Below are 21,244 nucleotides of genomic sequence, written 5' to 3'. Positions count from 1 at the left end.
ATATAGTACAGCATGGTATAGTATAGTATAGTATAGTACAGTATAGTATAGCATAGTGTAAACACAGCTATTCGTGTAAAATCAGGTTGTCATATTTAAATGCAGCATCCAATACAATAATGAATGCATGAGTGTTTCTTTGTGTGAGTTGTTTCTTGATAATGTGGCAGGTGCATTGGACGACTCACGGTCGCCCCCTAGTGGCAGTCAGCCAGGACAGCCCGCTGCCTCTTGATGTCTGTGGGGGTTTTACAGTTAACGGACTGCAGTTTCTGAGCAGTGAATGGAGAGATGCGTAAACAATCACACCTCAGGCTTTCACACATTGTTCTTCAGAGTGTTCCCTCTGTCATTAGTTCAGACCTCAGAGTTCGGCACTTCGCTTATTTGGACTCTTCGAAACTGAAGAAAAGAGAAACCGGCTCGTCCGTCAGGTGATTATTAAAGGACAACACCGGCGTTTTTGTTCCCGTCCGTCATGGCGATCGCTCACGTCGCCACGGAGTACGTTTTCTCCGACTTTTTGTTGAAGGAGCCCGCGGCGGAGGCCAAGTACAAGGGGCTGCGTCTGGAGCTGGCGGTGGACAAGATAGTGACGTTTCTGGCGGTGGGGCTGCCTTTGTTTCTCATCTCGCTTGCTTTCGCTCAGGAGGTGTCAGTGGGTGAGTTGTCAAAGCATCCTCTGTGTGAAGAAGTGGCACTTCATAATCATGTTAGGCGATAATGTAGAACAACACAAAAACAGCGTGGAGCTGATCAGTGTTCGCTCTTTTTAGACACGCAGTGATATTCGTGTGTGCGTGTGTGTGAGCATTTGCTTAGAAGCGTGGATGCTTGAGAAGGTGTGGTTCAAGTCTCCACCCATCTGTCTCCCTCACGCCCGGAGGAGTGAGTCAGATGACGTATGTGCTGCTGCTACTGCTGATGATGATGACGATGATGATGATGGAAACTTAAGGAAGCTTCACACACTGACAAACTCTCCTACACTGGGACGGTTTAGGAGCCAATGGGGCCCCTTGGCACAGACTGGAAAAGCCCCTCCCAAACAATAATATGTCACATAATTACCAGTGTTATTTGGCTTCAGGGCCACATTAAACTATTAGGATGAATAACATTATAGTGAAGATATCAGGATAGTAGCACAGAGGCTTGGGCTCCAGGGCCCCCTGAACACTTGGGCCCCTGGGCCCTGATAGGCCCGTTCAATAATCCATCCTTGCTCCTATGTGAAGCCCTTAAATATACACACAGTAAGCCAGTGCCATGTAGATACGCATGAGCAAAACATACAGCAAAATGTATTTTAAAAATGAAATACCAAATACCCATCTAATAAACGTGTCAAACTAAAGTACAAAATACAGCAGCCAAATCATGTATAAAAATATAATACTGTATTTTTAAGTACTAAATACTTTCCCACCCTGAGATTTTTTTCAGGTAACTCAGGTTCTAGGACCTCTTCCTTAAGTATAGTATAAGCAAAACTATTAATATAACATCAGGTTGTCATATTTAATACCCTATTAACATCCAATACAATCATTTCCTACTGTTAAGCTACTAAAAAGTATGATAATAAGTTTTCATGTTAAATGTGCAAAAAACACTTTTTGCACATTTTGAGGCAGGAAGTGACCTTGTCAGGTTGTACACAACATCTCAAAACTAAACCATCTCAAAAAGTGCATTGACTAAATAGAGAACCATTAAAAAAAAGTATTTTGATACAAAATATGGAGGCTTCAAAATAATTTTACTGAACCATGTGCAGTCTGTATATTCTGCCCTTCCCTTGAGCCAGGTTGTGACTAATTAAAGCCATTATAGATAAACCGGTGCCATATGGACACATCGTGTGAGGAGACTATCTCACACATGTAAACAACAGAAGGTGATGCACTAAATTAGATCAACATAATTCCCTCTTTAGTGCAAACACAAGCTCCATCAGCATGTTTAACAAATCTATATAATCTTCACAGGCTACATAACCACAGTCTGGTGTTATTATTCTGATCATTATTTATATCATATCACAGCCAGTTCTGATAAAGACACTGAGACAAGAAGACTGAACAACATGTATGTTACATACTGTTATTAGCAAAGAAGGTCGCTAGTTTGCATCCCGGTTTGCTCCTTTCTGTGGGGAGTTTGCATCTCTTCTCCCTGGGGGTTCTCCGGGTTCTCTGTTTGTCTTCCACATGTCCAAAAACATGCAGAGAGGTTAGCTGGACTCTCTAAATTGACCATAGGTGGGAGTGAATGGTTGTTTGGTCTCCTGTCCAGGGTGTACCCCACCTTTCACGGCAGTGGCGTGCACAGGTAGACACTAGGTGGTGCTATAGCACCTTCCCTTTGCCCTCTGGACCAAGGAAGTGCCTTTTAACTGTGTATGTGGCCCCTGCTGACTAATTAATTGATTGATTAATACTGATTAATACTCCCGGTAGAATGTCAGTAGAGTTTGTCATTGGTACAGCATGTGAATCTATCAGTATACTTAGGCTGAATATTTAGTATTGTGTAGGTTTACTTTAGGCTACATAATTAACACTTGCAGTAATTGATTTGCTAAATGAAAAACAGAAATTGCCTGCAGGAAAAGTAGCCTTTTGCCTTGTTGTACTGTAACCAAGCAGTCTTATTCATACTGTTGGTATATACTTTTTATTTAACAACTGCAGCATAATGCCTTGAAAGGAGAGAATAAGAAAGGGAAAAGAAAGGGAGCTACAGCAGGCAGCCCAGGGGAGCAGCTCAATGCTTTCCTGGATAAAAGCATCCATCAGCAGCAAGGAGGAAGATGAAGATGAAAGGTCAGTCAAGACCAGAGTCATGTTAACCGTTTGGGCCTTTTGAAGCTCAAATTTTAAAGTTGAACTGTTCCTCTAATTTTATAGAAATATCTTAAAAGGCAGCCAGGAGGGTTAGGGCTAGAATAAGTCAGCTGATAGTTCCACATGCTGGACAGAGTACCGGTGGATGGAGAGGATGAAGACAGGCCGTTAAACTTAGACATTTTCGACTTAAAACACTCGTGTCACTTTTAACAATGATAACAATGTCTCTCTTTTGTCCGAGATTCCCAGGAAGACACGGCCTGTTGACAGTGTGTTGGTTTTTCATATGTCCAACAAAGCATCAGAGAGTCTGGCAATCATTTTGTTGGCCCTGACTCTCCTGTCAACTATCTGGGTCACTGTGCATGGCCTGACTGGATTTCCTTTTGTACCCCCTATATAACAGAGCACAATGTAACCCCCCAACAATCTTATACACAGTTAGTGGAGCCGATGATGGCAGGTTAACTGACTCTACTCTTGCTTGTGATTCTTCACTTTCCGTCATCCAGGTACGCAGATCAGCTGCTTCGCTCCCACTAACTTCTCGTGGAGGCAGGCTGCGTATGTGGACTCGTTTTGCTGGGCTGCGGTGCAGCAACAGGCCAACAGTTCCCCACTATGGCTGCACAAGGTGCACACGCCACGTTAACATCCACAGTTTGACAATGTAGATATATCGATATGTTCTTTCAATAATGGTAAAACTACATTTTATGTTTTTTTCTGTCTTCTCTATCCCCCCATCAGTTCTTTCCATACATCCTGCTCTTACTGGCCATCCTCATGTACATCCCAGCGCTGTTCTGGCGTTTCACTGCGGCTCCGCACCTCTCCTCTGACCTCAACTTCATCATGGAGGAGCTGGACCGCTTTTATAATCGCTCCATCAAGCTGGCGAAGAACCTGGCGTCCAGCAAAGACACATCCGAGGACACGCAGAGGTAAACATCACGTCATCGGCTGGCTCCAGGTTTTTGAAAGAAAAGAGACAAAATACAGGAGGGTGATGAAGATGGAGAGGACTAATCTGCATGAAATTATCTTGGAAGACAGAAGTAGAACTTCGCTCCAATTATTCTCTTACTTTGATTTCAGATCTTTTACTCATAGTTAGCCTAATAGCATAATTGCCTAAGTCATTTTTTTGGTAATTGTGATATCTGCCTAACTTAACTCTCCTACCACTGCTGCATCACCCTACCTTATTCCCTACGTCCTACGTTCAAATATGACTTAGGCAACTATGCTATTAGGCTAACGTCATAAAACTTCACTGAAAATCCATAAAGAGCAATCCTAGCTTCCTCTCTTGTTGTGGGAATGAGACATGTATCTCAGATCCACTGTCTGATGATTGAATAACACATTTATCTCTGGAAATTGGTAAAAAAAATAAAAAATTGTATATTTTTTGGGTGAACTGGCCCTGATCCAACCCATTAGTTGATGAAAGTGTTTTGTGTTCTTACAGTGTCATTATGTTGTTCTTCTGTGTTTCCGTCGCTGGTTTTATTTCATAATGCATTCATTCTGTGACAGCGCTTTGGACCTGACTGAGAGCTGCTTCAAATACCCTTTGGTGGAGCAATATCTGAAGACCAAGCGTTTTTCCCGCTGCGTTGTGGTGAAGTACCTGGTGTGCCGAGGCCTGACCCTGCTGACCCTCCTGCTGGCCTGCATCTACCTCGGCTATTACATCCAACTGGCCTCCTTCACAGACGAGTTTCCCTGCAACCTGCGGACGGGAGTGCTGAAGAACGACAGCGCGGTGCCGTCCGCCGTCCAGTGCAAGCTGGTGGCAGTGGGCGTCTTCAGGCTGCTCAGCTACATCAACCTGGTGGTGTATGTGCTTCTCGCTCCGCTGGTGGTGTACGCCACTCTTGGACCGTCACGTCAGAGCACGTGCTTCCTGCGGCCGTATGAGATACTGCCAGGGTTCGGTTCTTTAGGCGTGGTCACGCCGTTCTACAACGACCTCAGCATCTATCTGCTGTTCCTGCGGGAGAACCTGAGTGAACTCAAATCTTTCAAGTGTCTGCAGGTGGGTCACAAGTCATAGGTGGGATCAAGTGCAGTTAGGGCAGGCTTCAAGCTGAATTTGTTTCACCTGTGCTTCACTATTATTGATAGCATTCATTTTATTACAGCTGTATTATTTACTCCAAACCAGTGCCACTATTGTTGTTAAAAACATTAGAGGACAGTAACCTCACAGAAATGGCTAAGTTTTAATTTACACTTTCATATTCAAAGTGAAGCACTAAGTGTGGTAATACTGAACTTGAAAGAAGACAAAAATGACAGACACTGCATTGCAACTAGTTTAATAGCCTTGGTTTTTAAAACTTGTAACATATGTGCAAATAACTTACAGTTAACACTATTCAGATATATAAATGTAGCTAAAGATATCTAGATTTCTTCTAAATGTTGAATTATTTGTTTCCCTACTCACAGCAGCCGCTTAGTTCGCTTATGTCTTGGGCCGGTCTGGCTCCGAGTGTAGTTGTTCAGTGTCCCCAGGACCAGGATTGAGAAAAACTGTAGTAAAAAAAACCAGAAGAACATAAACTATGAGTATGAGTATGAAAAAACTAACAAACCAAATTGAACCAACTTAGACACTGGGGAGCACACAGACTAAATACACTAGGGGAGGCAGGGACAATCAGACATAGGTGAGACAAACAAGACACAGGTGGAACACGTTGGGGCGGGGAAGACAATCAACAGGGAAGACAGGACAGGAAGCAAAACTGGACATGGTACACACAAGGAGAAATTAAACAATAAAAGAGGAAACAAGGGACTGAAAACCAAACGGAACTATAAGCACAATGTAAAGAGAACAGATTCATAAAAAGTCCAATAACAAGTGGGTTGTGACAACAAGAATGCACTTTGAAAAGGGAATGTTTTATTCACAGGTGCTCGAGCTACTGCAAGAGGCGGGCGATGAAGGCCTTGACACCATGTGCCTGCTGCAGTCTCTGGGTCAGGTGAAGACCGATGTCATAGACTGTAAGACGGCGTGCACACGCAAGGACAAGAAAAACACTGACAAGCCTGAGGAATAATCTATCGTGTAAGGTGAAGGAGACCATTCATTTCTCTGCATTTGACAGCACATCAGTGAAATCAGCTATGTTTAAAACTTAAAATAGTCTTCTTTTCTTTCAGACCTCTCCGCCTTGTCACTAAATAACTGACTTGATGAGGATCGAGCCTGATGTCGGGGGCCATAACCATGTTAGTTTTATCTCATTTGCTGATAGTGTAGTTATACCAAAGTATAACTCAAATGGTTTACACTCATTCACACATTCAGTGGTGTTTGACCAAAAAACATTTACCTCCTACAGTAGATGTCATATTTTTATAACCTCCTCTATGGAAGTTATTTTTTCAGAGCAGCACTGCCTCTAAGCAGAATTATGCAAGACCTATACTTCATTCATTTTCTTGAAACTTGGTGGGAGGGTAGGGTTTTGGGCTCAAGAAGAAGTCAAATTTTCTCCAATTAAGGGTTGGATTCAAGATTTTTCTTCATTTTCTTCATTGCTGCAAGGTAGCTTTTATGAATTTCCCAATAACTTAGATGTAGGTCTGAGGTGCGGCTTTCTCTGAAATGCAGTTCTTATGTTTTCATACGTTTTTCTCTAATGTAAATGTAACTTTTCTCAGGATCTGAAATCTGAAATGCCTTCTCATCATTATTTACTGTATAAACCAGGTTCTTTTGTAATAACACTAGCTGATCAGACGCAAGAGCCTTCCTCTGCTGAACTCTGGGCCTACTTGTGTTTACACTTTATGTATGGGATAAGATGTAGTGATTGGTCTGGACTGTGAAGCTGTGAAGCATGTGATTTTTTATCTGTAAATGTAATGTATACAACAGCAGTATATACTGTGCATATTGAAAGTACAGCAAGACCCTGGCTTGTCCAAACTGAGAGAATCTCTACATTGTACATGAAACTTGAATCAGTAGCCTTCCAGGCCCAGTACAAATAAAGAATGTTTTTTTTTCTCAGTTACATTGTGACAGTGTTTCTTTTCATTACCCTTAGATACCAATATTATTGCACACATAATAACAGTAAAGCAGGTTTTCTTAGGGATAGCAGCAGAAACATGGAATATTTAACCTTTTGTCATTGTTTTTGTCCAAAATATCCCCTTTACTTTAATTCCTGATTATGTTATGTTTACCGACAAGTTATTGTAAAAGTTTCACTCTGTCAAACTTCATATACATGTAATAGGAAAAAAGTGCTGTATTTTGTTTGTAATCTGGTGTTTGTAGGTTTAGTTTGATTTTATATCTCATTACATGGATATTCTATGGTGGCTTGGAAGTGCAAAATATTATTAGAAAGTGTGAAACACTTTTACAAAGCTTGAGACAAATTTACGTTTTCCAAAACAAATTGACAAAATGCAAAACACATTTATAAATCGTTTGCACAACCAGACCACCGTAATATTCCTCTATTCACTTGAGTAGAATATTTCAGTGTTCTGTTCTGTCCACCTGTGCGAAATATATACATCAGTTATTACCACTGAAACTCAGGCTTCAGTAACTGCAGTACAACAATACAACAGTAGGGGGCAGAATTTTTAGTTGCTCGGCCTTTCGCCTCCCCAATGTTCGTCGAGTGATATGATTGGACAATAATGTGCACGCGTCATCCCTTTTGACCAATGGCATCCGAGAACCTAAGGTTCGTTTGTATTTGGTTGGAAGAGAGTCTCACGCACCATCGTTAACTGGTCGTGAAACATAATCAGAGATTAGTTTTTACAAGTCTAGTTCGTCCACAAAACGTTCCGTTACTCCACCTAAAACAGTATATCCCTACCTCGAAATAAATCACATTCACAACAGGAGTATGTTTTAATCGTCTCACTGTGAGCGGGTGAGTCTGCTTGGTTTAATTTCGCGTTGTTTTTGTACTAGTCGATTAGCGAGCTACATTAGCTTAGCATGAACAGACTGACGGAATGTAGCTATTCTGTGAAGTTTTGTGTGGATTCTGACACCGCCATTAGCTTCCAAGATCGGCAACGTCTCTGCTGTTCACAGTGTGTGTTTCTCGCTTGAAAGACACATAAGCCAAAAGAAGGTCTCAACAGGGCGGTGGTGGCTTACTTTAGCTAACCTAGTTAGCTCTCGCAGACATGAATACTTTTGTGTTTTGAACTGTGAGTTGGCTCTGTCCCTCTTTTTAATTGTGTGTATTTATTAGTTAGATATCCCATTCCCATCATCCTGAGCAGACATGGTAGAGCCGTCAACACACAAGTTCGCATCTCTACATGAGGAGCTGTGCTTCTGGAAGGAGCAGGCAGAGAGACATCAGCAAAGGTAACAGTATATATAACAGTATTATAGTATAATAAGGTGAACACACTATTTATTAACCAGGTTCATTTAATAAGTAAAGATTATTATATACACTCACCAAGTATTGTGTGTACCGAATGGAGTGGGCGTCTGCCTCTGTATTCCCTCTGCGTCAGGGTGTTGTGGTTGTAGGGTTGGACAATAATTCACTAATAATATAAAATAACAAACATGATATCAATATAACATAAATCTCTTGCAATTTAGTAAAGGTTCAATATACTTTGATATAAAGTAATCACTGGGCGCTTTACTATAGATGTGTTTCATATGTCGTTTTCTGTCTATATAAATGTTTAAAACCTATGTTATGGTTTCTTCAACTGAAGTCTAAGAGCAAAGCTTATTCTTTAATTTAACATTCATCATGATAATTATTGATACCAACTAGGGCTGCAGTGATTATTCAATGAATTGATTACTACATTAAACATACAAGTGTTTTTTCAATGATTAAAGTGAACTTTACAGATTTTTCATTTTCTTTGAATTAAATATTTTCTGGTTTGTTTGCTCCATATAACAAATAAGTAATTAAAACTGAATCATTTTGGGTTGTGGACTAAACAAGACATTTGAGAACATCATCATTTCCAAGTGTGAGAAACACTGAACATTTTTTCTGAACCAAACAAGTGCTTGATTAATCAAGAAAGCATTAAATTATGAAAATAATCCTTAGTTGCAGGCCTAATCCTGATTGGGTTTTGATCTAGATTGTCCAGCCCTACTTGGTTGCAACAAGTGGATATTTTTAATATTCTTTATATATTTTTAATTCTTTATAAATGTAAAATATGGTTGTGTGTAGAAATAAGCTATTTCTAAAATACTCCATTCTGATGTTCAGAGTCACTTAAATCACCATTCGTCTTCATTCTGATACGTCTATTTGAACCTCTGCAGGTCATCTTGACCATGTTTACTAAATGCAAGATGAAGCAGGCTGACTAGACATTTGCATTAACAAGCATTTAAACAAGTGTACTGGTTAAAGTGGCTTGTGACTGAGTGTATGCATGTTGTATACCACACAAAACATTTGTGACTAATCTGGTGGAGGTGCATGCTGTTTTACCCTCAGAGCTGACGAGGCACAGGAGGAGCTCCAGGAGTTTCAGCAGATGAGTCGAGACTATGAAGCAGAATTGGAAGCAGAGCTAAAACAATGTGAGGGTCGAAATAAAGAGCTGCGTTTTGACAACAACCGGCTTCGCATGGAACTGGAAAACATAAAGGTATCGTAGCTCATTTATATGTAGGCCAACCTCAGGTGCTCCAATAACTGATGGCGAGAATGCTGCATCATTTCTCACACAGAGAAGCAAACAAACTGAAAGACTTAAAGCTACTAGCCACCACAAAATACAGCTTATCATTGTCATCACAAGGAAAATTGCTGCCTAGCTTTAATCAGCTGATTGCTATTTTGGAACTGTGGTCCATTGGGAAAGAGAACATTACTGGAAAATGAATGCAAGATTGTGCTGAAGGTTGCTGGGGACACGGATGCAGATAAAACATCAACTGGGAATTTAGCCACAGCTCATGTTTCAAGAATGCAAAAAATCCTCATATGAAGATATGCCGGGAGCTGCACTGGCTATAATTTGACACAACACTCCAAACATGTCGGTGTCAAGATAATTTAATGCCTGCCTGTGTGTTACTGTATATGCAGGAAAAATTTGACACCCAGCATTCGGATGCTTTGCGGCACATCTCAACCTTGGAGGAGGATCTGTTAGAAACCACTGCAGTGAAAGACCACCTGCAGAAATACATTAGAGAGCTGGAGCAGTCCAATGACGACCTGGAGAGGACCAAAAGGTCAGTGTCTCTGACACACTCAGCACTCAGCATTCTAAGATTTACAATAAATCCAATATTGATAACTTTTATCGACCCTTTCTTTCCCTCTGTGTTTTTGTTTCAGGGCTACCATCATGTCTCTGGAGGACTTTGAGCAGCGGATGAACCATGTTATTGAGAGGAATGCCTTTCTTGAAAGCGAGCTGGATGAGAAGGAGAACCTGCTAGAGTCTGTTCAGAGGCTCAAGGATGAGGCCAGAGGTATACAATTCACAAAAACCTATTGCAGAGTTCACTTGGATATTTTTTTAATTGACTTACAGTACAATTGACTTGAAAGGGGTCACCATATTTTTGATTTTTTTGTTGATTGTTTTTGTTGTTTGTTGTTGTATCCTAGTTGTGCACTCGTCACAGTCTTTACTAGTCATTTGTACGATTGTAAATGGCTTTTCAGTTGACTGATGATGTTTAATTGGTGAAAGAGGCAGCCAGTAATGACTCATGATAGTCTCAACAAGGAAATGTTGATAGATGGACAATATCACAGGAAAATAGGAAAAGGAAAGCCAATCTTATCTAGCTAAGCAGGGAGTGAAATGTCTTTTTTTTTTAAGGAGAATTATATTGGTTTTGCTTTATAATTCTTTATTTTTATTTGTTTGTTTATTTAGATTAGTCTCCATGTAAGAAGTCTGCCCTCTGTTGGCAGCTGGTCTTGTGGTGTGCTGAAGTGTAAACAATAGACTGGAGCTTTTATTGAGATAGGTCTCTGTTTTTGGTTTGCTGTTAAAAGGCACACGTTTAATTTTGTGTCAATGCAGACTTTAGTGCAGATTGAGCAACTTTCAAACATAAGCTCCATAAGCCTAAAGGCACATTGTGATTAGTGTGCTTGCGTTTGTTTTCGGGCACTGGTGAAAAGCTGACTCACTGTCTGTTTCTCTGTGGCAGACCTCCGCCAGGAGCTGGATGTGCGTCAGAAGGAAAGGCGTCCGTCCAGCAGCCTCGGCAAAGACCGAGACACAGACCGACCAGATCTGCCCTTGGCTGGTAATCCATCCTACCCTGTAACGCCCTCCAAACCTCTCAGCTCATTTGTCACGCCCCCTGCTTCCAGTATCCGACGAGGTGAATAGAAAGGTTTTATTAAATACTCTCAACTACTCTGTTAAGTAAATATTAACATAATTGTGTGATTATTGTTTCAAAAATGTTTTATTTCAGGTGATGGTCTAACGGGGACTCCTCTCACTACGTCTGCCAGAATATCTGCACTTAACATCGTAGGGGAGCTGCTGAGAAAAGTTGGAGTAAGAGATTGAATACAATAATTACTCAAAATCTCAAAAAGCTTTTGTTTAACAGTATGATTACAGGTTGGGTTTTTGCACGTATAAGCTGAATGGCAATAATTATTTTTTTTCTTAGAATCTGGAGTCCAAATTGGCCTCCTGTCGAGACTTTGTATACGACACACCTGCCAGCAGACCGGCACTTCCAGCTGGTCCTGGGAGTCCTTCGGGTTTAGAAGCACTGCCTGAGGTCCCAGTTGCCAGCATGAGCCCCCCTCCTCAGTACGACAGGTGAGGGAGGAAAACCGAGATTTAAAGAATCTAACCTCTTACTCCCACTTAATTTCTGCCCTTATTTGCATATAGAGTATTTCATTTTTCTCTCATTCTATTACTGGTGTTGTTGAAGCAACATATTATTGTGGCTAATAAGTATTTTTGTCTTGCAGTTTAGTGAAGCGGTTGGAGTTTGGACCAGCTCTTCCAAGAGGGTCCTCCCAGGGTGCTCAATCTCCACAGGGAGGAGTCAAGATCCTGCTATGAAACGAGAAGAAGGCGAGCCGCCCTCCTCCTATTAGACCTTAATAACTCCTCCTCCTCCTCTTTAACAAATGACACCAGTGGGAATGTGAAGTGAGCTACTGCATCGTTCCTTGTTGCCACGTGCCTGCTGAACTCTTTGTACAGGAAAAGCCACTCTTCTCTTTCTCTCCATGCCCCACAAATAATCAATGCATGGACATCTGCTGCCTTGGGCTAGTATCACATCATATCTATCATTGGAAGCAGCGCTGCAGCTTGTGTAAACATCAAGGAATGTAGAAACCGGCTGTTGATGAACTGCTTCGACTTCATCTCTGACACTGTCACGTGTAGCATCTGAGAAAAATCGCCGGTCACACCTGGTTAGCTTTCAGTGATGGGATCATCAATCACAACAAGGACATTGTTGTTCTTGGAAAACACGTTAAGCGTGGCTGTTGCACTTGCCCGTTAACCAGTTAATGACTCCAAATTATTGCAGGTTAATTTAACAGCCTGAATTGATTGTGGTATGGAGACCAAAACTCCGTGTTCAAATGAGAAAATGCTGTTTATAACCAAATCAAAGTTGTGATAAATAGTTCCTTGTTTTTAAAACTTAAAGCTTTTATTTCAAGTCCAGAAAGGCATCAATCCACGTTACTCAAAGGCTGCTACTGGAGCGAGAGACTGTTATTTACTGTTTGTTTGTTTTTTTTCCATTAAGTTTCATGACTCAGTTCTCCACTGTTACAGAACATCTAGTTGGGAACAAGTTGACAATGGACTAGTTGTTGCTACAGGTTTGAGGTGTTAGCCATGGCTGCCTTCTTTTATGTTGTTACCTCAGTTCAGATCACAGGCCTTGTTTTGCTTGTAGAAAAATCAATGAAAACCAGAGACGAAAGCAACCATGTTTCTGAAAGTTTCTGGAAATGTTTCACTTTAATAGTTAAAAGCAATTTCACAAATGAGTTAGCCACTGCACGGGCTTGTTTACCTCTGCCAAGGAAGTTATATTTCTGCTGACATTTTGTCTGTGAGCAGCATAACTCAAAACAGTTCAGATTTTTCATGAAATGTTGTGAGGATGTAGGTCATACAGCCTAAGGACAAAGTTACAAGGATTCTTTTCAATCCATTGCATGAATTACTCCGGTAAGATGTTCGTGTTGTGCTGAAAAGAATCATGTATGAGTACTTAATAAAGGTCTGCGTCACTGCGTAGTTTGGTTGAAATGCAGATTTTTAGTCCGTCATCTCACTGTAGCTTAAACTGATTGGAGGTTTGTGCTCTCCGAGTGCTTTCTCTACTTGGACACATTTTTTGGGATGGTTCTTTTGTGTTGTGCGAGGTTTACAAAAATGCTTTTCTGCACCATAGATGAAACCCATCATGTCAGCAAGAACATAATCATTTTAATTTGACATTTTGGTAGACTTTTACAGACTTTCAGGCTTACGTGCACTACTGAATGTTTAGTAATAATTATCTCAGAGTGAGACCTCCTGTTTTCCATTGAGAGCGTTATAGTTGGAGTAGGGGAAAAACTACAAAGCAATAATAGATTTGAACAGGTCAAAGATGAGCACAGTACATCTTATATTTGTGAAGGTATATAGAGTCTATATTGAGGAACCTTTCCTGCCATTCAGAATGAGATGTTATAGGGGAAGTAGTGTGAAACATTGTATTTCAACATCTGTGTTTTTCCCCCTGAGATGTTTCTGGTTGAGCTGTAATTCTCACTACTGTCGTCCAGCTGCAGATATTACAGTACATATCTAAATATTACATTTACTCCACAGTCATCTCTGCATACTGCACTGTATCCTATGTGTAGGAATGAACCTGATACAAATGAGAAACGCAGTGTTTGCAACCGTTTCCCGAACATGAACTAACTGTGAATGTAATCTCTGACCACTGTGTACTGTGCACTGTGTACTGTGTGTGTGTGTGTAAGTTTACAGCACCTCTGCAACTGCTTCTTCTTCTGTATTCGGACTTGACTGTATGAGCCTGAGGTACCGAAACCCAGCTTTAATCCTGATGGTTCACAGTTTTTCTACATAACTGAGCAGAAGAGGAAAAAAAAAATGTTCCGTTGTGAGGATACAGTTTGACCTTTGAGACAGAAACAATAAAAGTAGAAAATCAAGAGCTTTTCTTCTGTCTTTTTTTTTTTTAATGTCTTTATTTCTTGTGCAGGTGGTTCAAAAATTAATACATATGAATTGTGTCATGTAAACATCAGTTGCTTACATATAACGTCAGAGAGAGTTTAGGGTGATAACGAGGGGGCTTTTTGAACACGTATAATAAATCTGGACAAAGGTAAATAAAGATTTGAGCACTCCTAACCAACTCCTAATACTGACACCTGGCTCATGATTTTATAGTAGACATTCTGCTATTTGTGAACTAAATTATCTAAACATATCTGGGCACAGGAAAGGTGCACATAGTAATAAGAATTGGCGACTTTTATAAAATGTTTTAATGGCTATATAATCTGTTCTTTGGGGTATAAGTGACAGCGCCGATCTAAGGCGGACTGGATATAGAAGTTTTAAGTCTATAAATCCGCTTCACCGGCGCTCTGAAACACTAACAGCAGTCACAGGCAACAAGACAACAGTCGCTGGTCATAGATAACACATCTGTAGATTTACATCATTTTTCTCATATGCCTTGCATTAAAATCTAAGGTTACTCGTCATGGAGACCTGAGGTTTTGCCGGCAGCTTTGCGTGGTAATTAGAGGCACCTATTTTTTTTGTGTACAAACCTTGCATAAGAAAAGTATCAGTCATTCAGTGCAGTACAACACAGTGTCAAATAAAAAATAAAAATAAAAATAAAAGGAACCGCAAATCACACATCACCGCAGCCTCCAAAAGCAACTGCCATCGCTGATACTGAAGTCCTGATTGGTTTGTTAAAGAAAAGGTGCTTAAAAAACATAGAAGACAGATCAGTACAATTCTGGAAAAACGACAGGAAAAATATATATTTTTTGACGTGATATCGAAGAAGAACTAGATAGAATATCAGACCTTGAAAGTAATTCTTAGTTTTTTTAAGTGGCAGACTTCATTTTGATGATTGTTTTGTCCCTTACTCCATAGACTTTGTTCCATTGAAGTCACTCTGAGAGTCGGCCTCCTCCTCTGAGGCGTCCTCCACCACCCTCCGGCCTCCACCCATACGCCTGGGAGCGCTGCCAAAGGATGGCTCGTTTCCACGCCTACAACACCACACACACACACACAGACGCAAAAGCACACATGCAAACATATTGTCACAGTGAGAAGGGAGCTGAAATATACAAGTTTGTTGTTGTTGTTGTTGACAAAACCAGTTTTGTGTTGCACAAAGGGAGCATTGATGAAATAGAGAATGTACAGGCTGTGCTTTGGTTACGGGCTAAGCGCGCTGGTTATCTTTGGAACTCATTCAACTCCTGCCTCAGGAAAATGAGTTTGGTTTATGGCATTTTAAACCAAGCACTGAGAAAAATGTGGCCACCAGGAAACAAGATTTAATGGAAACCAAATGTGTAAATAGACTTGGCATTGAAAGATTATCTCAAAAGATAATCTCTGGTAGCTGAGGATGAGCCATATTTCTCTCAGTTGGGCTCGATGGCAGAAATGAGAGCATTAAGAGTGAAAAAGTTATGTAAGCTATTATGGAAATGGTGATGGGGTCACATTTGGGTGCAGAGGTACCTGCTGTGTTACTCCTTGGGTTCAGGGTTGCCTCTGGAATAGAGATGGACATGATTGTTTTTTGCTTGTGCTTAATGAGGCTAAAATACTTTACATTCATGGTTCTCAAACGGTGGTACACAGAGCTTCCTCTGGTGGCACTTGGAGGAAATACTGTTCTAATGTATAAACCAGGGTATGCGATCAGAGCGGAGCTGAGGAATTTTGACCGGAGTGCATAAAAAATTGAATGAATAACAAAAAAATAAAGATAATAATTATTAGAGTGACCTTATCTCTTGCTAACATCCTAATCTAACTTCACTGTACCAGTGTGTGAAGTATATATGAGGAAGAGGAGGATGATGAGGTAGCAAATGATCTTATTGGGAATAAATCTGCCTCCTGTGAAAAGTCTGTAGCTGATTTTGCTTGCTTACTAAATTATTATGTTTTCCTTTTGTGGCGTGTACTTTGCAGCCTTGTCCATCAAGCCTTGCAGCCTTGATGGACAGAAAGTCACACGGCAAGAAGACAAACTCCTTGGTGCTCTGTGCTACCTGAGTTTGCTCTTGAGAGAGTTGACCTCGCGGCTCATGGCGTCGTTTGCCTCTGTGGCTTCGTCCAGCTCACGCTGCAGCTTCCTGCGCGCAGCTGTAGCGCGCTGAGACTCCTCCTCGGACTCCTCCAGCTGCCTCTTCAGCTGTTTCATGCGAGTGTTTGACTTTTCCGCCTGGTGAACAAATGGGTGGAAATATCAAGGCTTACTTGTCTCTCACGCCACCGAAACCATGCCAATGAACTGACCGGGCACACGTAATGAATGGTGTTATGGTTCAAGCTGATTGTAGCGACCTTCATTTATTCCAAACTTACAGAGTAAAGGCTATGGTGTCACTAATCCAGTGCAGGTATGCACGACAATCCAGGTATGATTTACATGTAGTTTTATTTTCCAAATCAACCAAACACTATAAATCCATGCTGTCTCTCTAGCTCTGGGAAAAAAAATATTTCCCTTTCCTGGTGCAACACACGTCATCACTCTTCGTCTGTGCTTGGACTAGTACCAGTTGCCTTTTTAACAACCAAACTAAACAACTAAATACACACTGACAGTCATATAATCAAACAACAAAGCTACCTCTACAGTGACCGTACCTGGTCTTTGTACTGCTCTGCCTGTTTTCTCTCGTCCTCCACCTGAATCACCAGGTCCTTCATCTTCTTATCCTTCTGGCGCAAACTCTTGGCATTGACCTGTTTATCCCTGAGAAAAGACAGAAGCAACCATGGTGAGCGTTATTAAATAATATTATGGGGATTATTTTTTGAAATAAAACCGTAATAAAGGAGCACAAATATTGTATTTTATTTTATAGTTTATAATCGCTTTAAAACTTTAAAAGTTGTGCAGTTTTTTTTACGATGGCAGCCATCTTGTGCCTTCAATATGCTAAATGAACAGTGTGCATTTCATGTTCTGAAGTGGAAGCTTGTTTTGTGAATGAAGAACTCTTACACACTGGGCCTTTAACTGATCCTTGAATACAGTTCAAGTTTGGAGGAGATACATTATCTGACTGGTTTCCCTGTTCCCAACCTGTTCTCCTGCTCCAGCTGCTCCTCCAGTTGTGCCACTTTAGCCTCCAAGGCAGTGATTGAGGATTTGAACTTGGATTTGACCTGGTTCTCCATCTCCTGGAGCTTGGCCTTCAGTTCCTTGTTCTGGCGCTCCATCTGCTGCCGAGCGCTGTCGTTCTTCTGGGAGGTGCTGCGCTCCGTCTGCAGCTCGTTGGTCAGCTGATCCACCTGTGGATGGGGATATATGCTGTTAGCATGATAGTGAGAAGGCAGTAAAGGAGGGAGGGAGGGAGGGATGTGGCTGCAGCAGTCTGGTCACCTGCTGTGAGCTCTTCCTCAGCCTGTCGTTGAGGATCTCCATGTTGCTCTGCTCCTCCTCCAGCTCCTCCTCCAGCGCGGAGATCTTTGCTTCCAGACGGCGCTTCTCGTCTGCCAAGGCTGACCTAAACACAGCAGCCACGGTTCAAATCATGTCTGCATAAGTACACGCAAAGGCAAAAAGAAAGGACTTGCCACCCACTTTCCAGAGGAGTTGCTGGCCAGCTCATCAGACAGCTCATCTCTTTCAGCTTCAGCCTGCTTCCTCGCCCTCTCTGCCGCAGCCAGGTCCTTCAGACAAATTCATCGCATCAAATATCTGCTCTCCAACACATTTCTGCCTTGTGAGGAGTCAAAAAGTGTTACCTCGTGTAGCTGCATCAGCTCAGCCTCGAGACTCTTGGCCTTCTTCTCGCTCTCCTTTGCAGTGGCCAGCACCTCCTCCCGGGCAGCACGTGCATCCTCCAGCTCCCTCTGGAAGTCCTTCATCTGGCCCTGGAAGAGAAGCAGAAAAAGAGTCAGAAAAGTAAAATATGACTGTACAGTTCCAGAAAAACCATTTCCTTCAATCTCACCTGTAACTTGCGGAGCTGCTTGATGGCCTCATCCCGTCCTTTATTGGCCGACTCGATATGTCCCTCCAGATCTTTAATGTCTGTCTCCAGCTTCTTCTTGGCTGCTGCCGCAAGTGTCCTCTGTTTACGTTCATCCTCCAGTTCTGTCTCCAACTCACGAACCTGTGGTCAGTGAGGATCATCACTTTACCATAATGATATTCTGTGAGAGTAGGTCAGATCACATCCATCAGGCTGGGCTATTTTTATTCATTTTTACCTGCTTGACAAGCTGCCTCTTCTTCTCTTCTCCCATCTCGTCGCGTCCCTGGAGGTCTCTCTCAAACTGGGCCTTCAGCGCCTGCATGTTGACCTCCAAACGGAGCTTGGCATCTTCAGCTGCTTGCAGCTCGTCCTCCAGCTCCTCCAGTTGAGTCTTCATCTCCTCCACCTGGGCCTCCAGGCCACGCTTGGACTTCTCCAGCTCGTGGACCTGCCATCAAAGATTCTTCTTTAAATTAACTGGAATTAAATGATGTGTCTCTCGGCGGAATCCTGTGCTAACAGTCTGAAGTGTGACTTCTTCTGCACTTACACTTTTCCCCACATCATCCTTGGAGCTGATCAGGTCCTCCATCTCCATCCTCAGGGCCTTGTTGGCTCTCTCCAGCTCCTCTCTGCCATCCTGGGCCTCTTCCAGAGCTCTCGCTAATGACAGGGCTTTGGTCTCCTTCTCTCTGGCCTCAGCTTCAGCTCTGTCTCTCTCATCTGCATATTTGCTGGAGATACTCTTCTCCTCAGCCAGCATCTGGAGAGCAAATAACCATTTTTGTTTAAGTTTGATTATATAATCACATTTGTAAGCTATATTAATAGCCTTTCCCGCTATAAGTCAATGTATTCTGGTCTCAAGTTCACGCTATGGAAATTTATCTGACCTGGTCAAACTTCTTCTGCTTCTTCTCCAGATTTGACACGATCTGTCTCTGGTTGTCCAGGTCCATCAGCGTGTCCTCCAGCTCTTGCTGCAGACGGTTTTTGGTCTTCTCCATCTTGTCGTACGCTGAGGCCTTCTCCTCAAACTGAGTGTTGGCTGCCTCCAAATCTCTCTGCAGACGTTTCTTGCCCTCTTCAAGCAGCTCAATGTTCCCTGTCATTTCGTCCATCTTCTTCTTGGCATCTGATAACTGTAGGCAGTGAGGTTACTGGTTACTTGGCAGCAAATCTGATACATCTTTCCAGCTGTTGACACTTTAAGGTCAAGAGTTTTGTCTCAAAACTTCCCTCCCGCCTAATTAAGCTGTTAAGTAATGGCTCCTTGTTTCACTGCTGACCTGGACGTTGAGTGTTGACACAACCCTCTCCACATTCCTCTTGGCCTCCACCTCCTCTTCAAGCTGCTCCTGCAAACTGTTCTTGTCGTCTTCAGCTTGTCGGAGCTTTGTGGAGAGCTGCAGCTTCTGACGTGTCTCCTCAGCCAGCAGCTCCTGTAGCATCACACCAGGTCAGTGTTTATATTTAAACTTATTGACAGCAAAGATATTTAATGAGGATTCATACATGTAAACTCGCACTTACCTGTGTGTCTTGGAGATGGGAGGTTACGCTTGCGATATCTTTGCTCAGTTTGATGTTCTTGCCTTCTGCTTCATTCAGTAGGTTTGTCACACTGTCCAGTTCAATCTATAGCAAGAAGGACATGATATTTCCGGGACATTTATATTGAGCACACACACATGGATGCCTATGTTTATTTCTTGTAAAAACACACAAGTTAATTTTATGCTGTCTTTGCACTGTGAGAAAATATTTACAGTGATCTTGGAGCAGCGCTCTCCCAGCTCAGCCTTCTGCTTCTCGCTGTCGTTGAAGCGTGACTGCAGATCTGTCACTTGACCTTCCAACTTCCTCCTCTTGTTCTCCCCATCCTGTTTGGCCTGGGACAGTGAGCGCACCTCCATCGTCAATTCTGACATCTCCTTCTCCAGACCTTGTTTGGCCTTCTCCAGGGTTGACTTCACCTGAGCAGAGGAGATACAGTGGCCGTGTAAATTAAATTACACAGAAAAAGGAAACAGAAACACACAATCAACCTAAACAAACAAGCTAATTGGTTCCTTAGTTCTTATGTATTAGATAAAGCAGGCCTACTCGTTTGGACTGCTCCAGCTGCTCTGTGAGTTCCTCGACTGCCTGGGTGTGTTTCTGTCTCATTTCGTGGACCTGGGCTTCATGGGTTCGGTTCTCATCCTCAATGGCTCTCTTCAGCAGGGTCACCTCCTGTTCACGTTTGGCTCTGCAGAACAGATTTATGCGAGAAATACACTGATAAAACCAGTCCTTGCATATTACTTTATCTTTGTATTAACTTCTAAGTATTGTATGATTAACCTTAGTTCTTGCTGAGTGGCAGTAGTGTCCAAGGTGTCCTCCAGCTCAGACTTGAGGGCCTCCAGCTCCTCTCCAAGGTCCCGTTTGATCTTCTCTGCCTTGTTTCTGGCCGCCCGCTCAGAGTCAAGGTCCTCTTGCAGGTCAGAGATGTGTCCTTCCAGTTCCCTGATCTTCTTCAGAGCGTTGTTCTTCTGGGCTGTCTCATCTTCTAACCTGAAAAGAAAAATTTAGAATTTAGTAGTATAAATAACTGAAGTCACAAACAGAACTACAAAGTTGCTGTTTTGTACTATGTCTTCAGAGACACAGCTGTTTTGAGGATTAGATCTGTAAGTGGGTATTGTTTTTGTAATTGTACCTGGCCAAAGCATTCTGTAACTCCTCCTCCTTCTTGGCGAGCTGAGCTTTGAGGTCAGCAATCTGAGCCTGGAGGTCAGCTATCTGCTCTTGCATGTCGTTCGATTCCGCCTCCAACTTCCGCTTGGCCTTGTCCAGCTCCTGGCGGCTCTTTTCTTCTTTCTTTAAACGGACTATTATAATGAAAGAAGGATAACAGTCGACATAAGTCTACATTATGTTTCGTAGAATGAGCACAGCTCTGCTTGTCGCAGTATGTGTTTGGCAATGTTTAATACTTGAGCGTGTATAAAGGTCACTTACCCTCTAATTCAGAGATCATGGACTCATGTTTGTTCTTCAGTTTGGTGAGGTTCTTTGATTTTTCCTCCTCCTCAGCCAGATTGGCACTGAAATCTGCAATTCTCTCCTCCATCAGCTTCCGTTCCT

At 42.2% G+C, this 21,244-nt stretch overlaps 3 protein-coding genes and 1 long non-coding RNA gene across 9 annotated transcripts in view; 2 read left to right on the top strand and 2 right to left on the bottom strand.

Moving 5' to 3' along the window:
- The first annotated feature begins 254 nt into the window (after nt 1–254).
- LOC131466495 (pannexin-1-like) lies at nt 255–6,870 on the top strand. 3 transcript variants are annotated; one of them, XM_058639759.1, is made up of 6 exons: nt 255–662; nt 3,365–3,486; nt 3,603–3,796; nt 4,395–4,896; nt 5,783–5,940; nt 6,036–6,870. In XM_058639759.1, exons 1-5 carry the CDS (start codon nt 479–481, stop codon nt 5,930–5,932), a joined length of 1,152 nt encoding a protein of 383 aa, XP_058495742.1. In that variant the 5' UTR covers nt 255–478; the 3' UTR covers nt 5,933–5,940; nt 6,036–6,870. The 3 variants fall into 3 exon arrangements, with proteins under 3 accessions (XP_058495742.1, XP_058495741.1, XP_058495740.1); XM_058639758.1 differs by having other exon boundaries at nt 6,020–6,870; XM_058639757.1 differs by having other exon boundaries at nt 5,783–5,945.
- Nucleotides 3,709–5,457, bottom strand: LOC131466498 (uncharacterized). Its single transcript, XR_009241430.1, has 3 exons — nt 5,311–5,457; nt 4,489–4,851; nt 3,709–3,819 (listed from the first exon to the last, which is right to left on the bottom strand). It is a non-coding gene; the product is annotated as an uncharacterized LOC131466498 (long non-coding RNA).
- Nucleotides 6,871–7,601: 731 nt separating the features above from the next.
- Nucleotides 7,602–14,059, top strand: LOC131467508 (nuclear distribution protein nudE homolog 1-B-like). Of its 2 annotated transcripts, none has more exons than XM_058641471.1 (9): nt 7,602–7,780; nt 8,115–8,229; nt 9,353–9,506; nt 9,950–10,098; nt 10,205–10,341; nt 11,035–11,211; nt 11,308–11,393; nt 11,512–11,666; nt 11,825–14,059. In XM_058641471.1, exons 2-9 carry the CDS (start codon nt 8,144–8,146, stop codon nt 11,916–11,918), a joined length of 1,038 nt encoding a protein of 345 aa, XP_058497454.1. In that variant the 5' UTR covers nt 7,602–7,780; nt 8,115–8,143; the 3' UTR covers nt 11,919–14,059. The 2 variants fall into 2 exon arrangements, with proteins under 2 accessions (XP_058497454.1, XP_058497453.1); XM_058641470.1 differs by having other exon boundaries at nt 8,111–8,229.
- Nucleotides 14,060–14,073: 14 nt separating this feature from the next.
- myh11a (myosin, heavy chain 11a, smooth muscle) overlaps nt 14,074–21,244 on the bottom strand; it is a 29,674-nt gene continuing 22,503 nt past the window's right edge. For 2 of the 3 annotated variants that reach the window (XM_058641467.1, XM_058641468.1), the window contains 18 exons: nt 21,119–21,242; nt 20,817–20,988; nt 20,459–20,671; nt 20,219–20,363; nt 19,882–20,088; nt 19,646–19,750; nt 19,402–19,554; nt 19,006–19,254; nt 18,663–18,875; nt 18,348–18,560; nt 18,089–18,250; nt 17,880–18,008; nt 17,716–17,804; nt 17,515–17,638; nt 17,215–17,423; nt 16,773–16,881; nt 16,172–16,344; nt 14,074–15,148 (listed from right to left, as the gene is read on the bottom strand). In XM_058641467.1, the coding sequence (XP_058497450.1) occupies nt 15,019–15,148; nt 16,172–16,344; nt 16,773–16,881; nt 17,215–17,423; nt 17,515–17,638; nt 17,716–17,804; nt 17,880–18,008; nt 18,089–18,250; nt 18,348–18,560; nt 18,663–18,875; nt 19,006–19,254; nt 19,402–19,554; nt 19,646–19,750; nt 19,882–20,088; nt 20,219–20,363; nt 20,459–20,671; nt 20,817–20,988; nt 21,119–21,242 (2,919 nt within the window). In that variant the 3' untranslated portion in view covers nt 14,074–15,018. Of the gene's footprint in view, nt 15,149–15,632; nt 15,666–16,171; nt 16,345–16,772; nt 16,882–17,214; nt 17,424–17,514; nt 17,639–17,715; nt 17,805–17,879; nt 18,009–18,088; nt 18,251–18,347; nt 18,561–18,662; nt 18,876–19,005; nt 19,255–19,401; nt 19,555–19,645; nt 19,751–19,881; nt 20,089–20,218; nt 20,364–20,458; nt 20,672–20,816; nt 20,989–21,118; nt 21,243–21,244 lie in introns of all 3 variants that reach the window. The other variant, XM_058641469.1, reaches the window with a different exon arrangement.

The sequence above is a fragment of the Solea solea genome, chromosome 10 (assembly GCF_958295425.1).
Source record: "Solea solea chromosome 10, fSolSol10.1, whole genome shotgun sequence".
NCBI classification, from domain to species: Eukaryota; Metazoa; Chordata; class Actinopteri; order Pleuronectiformes; family Soleidae; genus Solea; species Solea solea.
Note: the sequence above shows the minus strand (reverse complement) of the source record. Positions and strands in the feature narration are given on the sequence as shown.